Source organism: Chanodichthys erythropterus, chromosome 15 (genome assembly GCF_024489055.1).
Source record: "Chanodichthys erythropterus isolate Z2021 chromosome 15, ASM2448905v1, whole genome shotgun sequence".
NCBI classification, from domain to species: Eukaryota; Metazoa; Chordata; class Actinopteri; order Cypriniformes; family Xenocyprididae; genus Chanodichthys; species Chanodichthys erythropterus.
This window is the reverse complement of record NC_090235.1, coordinates 40,421,762-40,427,761: the sequence shown is the minus strand read 5'-3', so window position 1 is coordinate 40,427,761 and position 6,000 is coordinate 40,421,762. Positions and strand designations below refer to the sequence as shown.

General features: G+C 38.5%; 1 protein-coding gene across 7 annotated transcripts in view; it reads left to right on the top strand.

Moving 5' to 3' along the window:
• ints8 (integrator complex subunit 8) overlaps window positions 1-6,000 on the top strand; it is a 122,185-nt gene that overhangs the window by 84,933 nt on the left and 31,252 nt on the right. For all 7 annotated transcript variants that reach the window (XM_067411685.1, XM_067411682.1, XM_067411683.1 and 4 more), the window contains 5 exons: window positions 3,544-3,685; window positions 3,839-3,909; window positions 4,339-4,514; window positions 4,606-4,736; window positions 5,048-5,158. In XM_067411685.1, the coding sequence (XP_067267786.1) occupies window positions 3,544-3,685; window positions 3,839-3,909; window positions 4,339-4,514; window positions 4,606-4,736; window positions 5,048-5,158 (631 nt within the window). The remainder of the gene's footprint in view (window positions 1-3,543; window positions 3,686-3,838; window positions 3,910-4,338; window positions 4,515-4,605; window positions 4,737-5,047; window positions 5,159-6,000) is intronic.

The following is a 6,000-nucleotide window of genomic DNA, read 5'->3' as shown; positions in this document are numbered from 1 at the left end:
TTGGGCATAATGAAAAGCACACCCATCTTTAGTATGCTTTGCCATAATACTAAAATATGTATCAGATTGTTCACATGCACAGAAATATTTGCAGATACACACACATGCTGTTGCAACATTTTTATTTTTTTTTCCTTCACTACAGTAAACAAGTCAGTACAACATAAGCACAGCAGATATATTTACATGGGACTGAACAAAAATATTCTTACAAAAAAAGTAAACTGAAAAAGAAAATTTCTGAAAAAAATATATTACAGTAAAAAAAACAAACAAAAAAAAAAGGCAAGAAAAATAATTAGGCAGAATCTTGCCGCACAGCCGGGTCTGGCCACAACGCCTCGTCAACATCACAGGCAATAACTTCCCTTGCCAGACATCGAGGGAAGAAGCGCCTTGAGTGCCTTATCCATCCCTGAATTGCACCCACATCAATCTCATCACATGCCTCTTCCATGGCCTGCACAAGAGGCATGCGCACAAAGGGCTGCCGGTCGTATACCTTCCACCGCCATGCCGAAAAGAATTCTTCTATGGGGTTCAGAAATGGTGAGTATGGTGGGAGGTATTGCACGAGAAATGTTGGGTGGTCAGCAAACCAGTTTTGGACTGGGGCTGCACGATGAAAGCTCACGTTGTCCCATACTACAACGTACCGGTTTCTTTGATGGTCTGCATCATTCATACGCTCTGGTGGTATGAGAATGTTGTGAAGTCTGTCCAGAAATGTGAGAATATGGGCTGTGTTGTATGGTCCAAGTTTGGCATGACGGTGGAGGACACCATGCATATTGGAGATGGCAGCGCACATTGTGATGTTCCCACCACGTTGGCCAGGAACATCTATAATGGCTCTGTGGCCAATGAGGTTTCTCCCTCTTCTTCTGGTCTTTGCTAGGTTGAACCCAGCCTCATCTATAAAGATGAACTCATGTGGGATTGCATGAGCATCCATTTCCAGTACTCCCTGAAAACAAAGAACAAAAATCACTCAATATGGTGTTATCCAGTACACTGGGAAACAATGTTGTGTGTAGTGTACTGCAGTCAATATAGTACTTACATCCACATATGCTCATCTGAACTCTTTGTTTCTTTGAGAGTTTCTCTCAAACGGCACCTTATAAAGTTGTTTCATTCTGATTTGGTTTCGCTTGATAATGCGAGCCAATGTGGACAGACTAACTCGTTGAATGTTGTTGAATAAGGTGTTGTCTTGGATGATGTGGCTTTGAATTTCTCGTAATCTGATTTCATTATTTTCCAAAACCAAGTTTACAATGGCAGCTTCCTGTACCCCGGTGAACATTTGGCCCCTTCCTCCACCATGGTGTCGTCTCTCAGTCCTTTAGAAAAAAATAAAATAAAAATATATATAGGGCTTGGACAATGCAGCCTAAATATTTTCCCCCACAGTAGAGTACATTGTACAGGAAACTTGTACAGTTCATGAATGGCTGATGTCATACACTAAGTAAACAGGTGTCACCCAACTGATACACTATGACATGGGGTATACTACATGTGTACTACATGAAATTTTGGTTACATACCTGTTCTCCAGTCTAAAGGTCCGGATGACAGAGGCGACAGTAAAACGGCTCAAGTTTGGCTGCACTCTCTGTCCAGCCTCACGCATTGTCAACCCATGGTTGATGACATGATCTACTAAGGTTGCTCTGATTTCATTTCAAAGTGTTTGTCTTCTTTGGCCATGAACTCCTCTACCTGCTCTACCCCTACCTCTCACTCTTCCTCCCCCTCTTATTCTCAACCTCCCTCTTCCTCTTCCTCTTCCTCTCTCTGCAATGTCTTCCATTGTTGTTGTAAAAAAAAAGGTTCTCACCTGTGGTCTTTTCATAGTGCTTACATCCTGATTGAAGTGTTAACAATTAACCACTGAGGTGTTTGGCCAGGTGGCACATGTAATTGGCCAATTAGCTCATGTAGTGTCATTTTGAATGGCAGTGTTTTGAAATGGCAAACATGTGACTTTATGTCAGATTGTTGTGTCTTATGCAGAGAACTGTATTTAGTGAATTTAAAAAGTGCTATTTTGAAATGCAAAATGTGTGTAAAACAGAAAAGGTGTTTAGACTTTTGGAGACTTGAGAAGAAGTTTTGCTCTCTGTGTGTCAGTTTAAATAATTGTGCTGTGCATGTCATTTTAGTGTGTTAGCAATTGGAAAAAACTGTAAAAGTAACTTTCCCCAACACTAATATATATATATATGAAGAGTTCATTTGCAAAAACCGATAAACGCCATTTAAAAAAAAAAAATGAACTAAGAGCTGTGCATTATTCTCCATATATAGCACGTTCTGTACCCTAAATCCATTTTGTCAGAAGAGCCGGTTTTGCCCACTTTCAGGCATCGAAAGTTCACGTTTTACAGCAGAAGCCGACAAGCACCCTTGTTTGTGTACAGACAGAAACCGATAAGTCCGTTTAAGCGAATCAGCGCGCAGTATTCAGGTCAGGTGACAAGGCTTCAAGTCACTTCAAAAAGACGCGCTAGCTGTGGGAAGTTTTATCAAAGCTCACTAAAAGTGATCGAGGATTTATGATTTCGACTCCTGTAAGTCCTTGTACACCATACACGACTTACATGCTGAAAAATTGCGCGCACGTGCGTGTGTGGATGAGTGCGTGTGTGTGTGCTTGTGTGCCGATCTGTGTGTGTGTGTGTGTGTGTGTTTGAGAGAGCGAGAGAGAGAGCGTGTGTGTGTGTGTGTGCCGATCTGTTTGTGTGTGTGTGTGTGTGTGTGTGTGTGTGTGCGCGCGCGTTTGTGTGCACATGTGTGTTTGAGAGTGTTTTAAATGCAGTTACTTGGGTTTTGTTTAACTATGAAACATGAAATGTGGAGTTATCTGCTTTTGCCAAAAAAACGACTGTTGGAGTTATCTGCTTTTGCTAAAAAACTAACTTTTAATATATATATATATATATATATATATATATATGTGTGTGTGTGTGTGTGTATATGTATGTGTGTGTATATATGTATATGTGTATATTTGTATATGTGTGTGTATGTTTTAACATTCTTATTTGCATATTAGCTGTGTCATAGACTGCAACATGCTACCTGTTTACATAAAAGCTCTAGCATTGTGCATCCTCGTATTATATATTGCAGAGTGCACTCTCAAGTTTTTCCTAATTATATTTAGGTAAAAAAATATATAAGGTAAAAAAAAACAAAAAAAAACATTCCAATTCACGTGATTTTGTCACCATTTGACATTTCCCCCTCAAATGCCAGGGTTAAGCAGTGTGAAAAGTCGTTTAGATAGTAGCCCCACCTAAAATATCAAATACCTTCTTTTTTTTTTTTTTTTTTACTGACAAATTTGTGTACTTTTGTTTATAAACATACCTGAATGTCTTGACCCATACATTTTCATTATAAGTTGTTTACTATAAACATAATTTGTTTGTTGAGTTAAGTCAACATATGGTAAATGACATACCACAAGGATAGAGCTTGTTGTATTTAAACCTAGAATATTACTTTAATGTGTGTTTGTTTATGTGACAGGGATAAGGCTCTGGAGGAAGTATGTCATAGACTGTGTGTGTGTAATGCAGTAAGAGATGCACTGGAGGGTGGTGTCCCTTGTGTGTCCTTCCATCAGCTGCTTCTCAATCCCAGCAAAAACACCATCAGCTTTCTGTTGGAGGTATATAAACCCTGCTGCATCACTGAATCATTCACATTGCAAGCTCCATTCTATTAACTCAATACGTTCTCACTCTAAACTGTTCTAGTTCACATGGTATTTTGTCGAAATGAAATGCTCTTTTATGCTCAGTACTCTTTCTCATGTCTCCAGGTGTGTGCAAGGTCATTGGATAAGGAGCACCTGTCAGAGACAAGCAAGAGGAAGATGGCTCTTTTCATCAAGTGAGCACATTTATACAGTTTCAAGAACTATTTTAGTAACTATTTTTAACTATTTTATTCTACCATCTAGTCAGACTTTTGACAATTCATTTTCAAAAATGCATTTTCTACATTTTGTTTGCTTTCACATTCTTTTTAAGGGTGGATTTGTTTAAAGTGGATTCTAATACACTTAGACTTTAGACTTTTTCCCCTCAATACTGAAGTATACATATTAGGTACTGTTTACCATTTCTTTTGTTTGTTGCCATTTTTATACATCTTTTAGTCTTCACTACTAAATTTCATTTTAAATTGTCCCATTGTGTAACAGTTGGACAAAAATATATTCCATGACCTCACTCTGTTAATTTGAGCTTACCAGTTTTTTCAGAGATTTTAGTTTTGTTTTTTTTTTTTTGTTTTTTTTTTTCCTCGTTTCCATTACAGGACTGTTTGTGACTGGTTGGAGGATGTTTCTCTGGCCTTCATGGTGTCATCTCATAAACTCTTCAATGAACTTCTTCAAGATGAGGAGAAGAAGATCCAGATCCAGCAGTTGAGGAAGAGCTCAGCCGCAGTCAACCTTAGTGCCAAACAACTGCCCTCATTCTACGATATACCTGGTACATACTGATGCACAGACATTTAATTTTTTTAATTTTATGATAGGTGGACTGTTTTTTTGATGTGCTATTTGTGGTTTGTTCTCAACAGTGTCTGCCAGTGTGAATATCAGCCAGCTTGAACAGCAGCTCATTCTGTCATTGGATGCTCGACATATCCGACAAATCCTCATTGAGCTGCATGGGATGGCCGAACGACCCTTCTGGAGGGTTAACAGTAAGGTCAGGAAAGATTTTTGTTTTGCAGCAAATCAACTAACTTGTGAACTGATTTGCAATATCAATTTTAACCAAAAATTCTTGTCACAAATCAATTTACATTTTTAAAGAGGATAAATTATAATTGTTGACATTGTGATTTAACTTTTTTTTTTTTTACTCGAGTTTACAATTATTTTAGTTACTTTAGTTTACACTTTAGTTTACATTTTAGTTACAAGTATGTTTTGTTTTGTTTTTTCTTTGTTTAGTTTTTTTTTTACAAGTACTTTAGTTTACAATTATTATGTTTTTTTTGTTTTTTTTTCCTGTAGTGGGAAGTTCCTGTTGACTATGTTAACGTCATACTAGCAATAAAAGACAACCTGACACGAGACCTGGTGTACGTCCTTATGGCCAAAGGTCTACACTGCATCAGTATAAAGGTGTGTATCTGCACAAGACTCATTTTAACATCATTCTGTATGTTTACATGCACACCAGAAAGCTAGCTTCTTAACCCTTGTGCATCAATTTTAAAAAGTTGCTCAGAAGTCCTTAGGTTAGGGACACACCAAACCGATGCCAAAGAACTAACACTGATAAAAGCCGACTGTGTTGTCTCCTACATTGGGGCAAAAAACCTGCATGTGAACACACTGAGAGAACAGCAGCTGACTGTCAGCCAGCATGTGCGTTCTGTGTCTGAGTGTAAGGAGACCGCTGTCTATTTTTTAATATATATTCATCCATATTGGTAATTTAGAAAGCGAGCCTGGCACTGCAGGCTGCTGATACACAAACCGTAAACAAAGCAGCGTGTGCTTACCATTTCAAAAATCGTTCATGCTGTTCACTTCTGTATTCCACTCGGCTCATGTTAATATTAAACATTCACCCCGGAACACTTCGGTAGATGACATAAAATTAGAACAGCCTTCTGTCTGCACCACCTTGACTTGTTTGCTCACTGTTTTGCTATTATTTTCACACTTAAACTCGTTCACTAAACTGAACAGCCAATTCTCTCTCTCGCCTGATGGACCGATGCGGTTGTTGAATAGGCCGGAAAAAAACAGATGGCATCTGACTAGAGCCAACAGTGCAGAACACACCGGGAAAACTTAGTCAGCCGATGCGTAAAAACGCCTTGGTGTGTCCCGGGCATTAGAGGACAAAATGTCTGTCAAAATACTTTCAGAAAAATTTTACGCTTGGTAGTACAGAAGTTTGGTCTCATTTTAAAGAGGACACTTGGGAGATTATTGTTGAAGTAAAAGTATTTTAT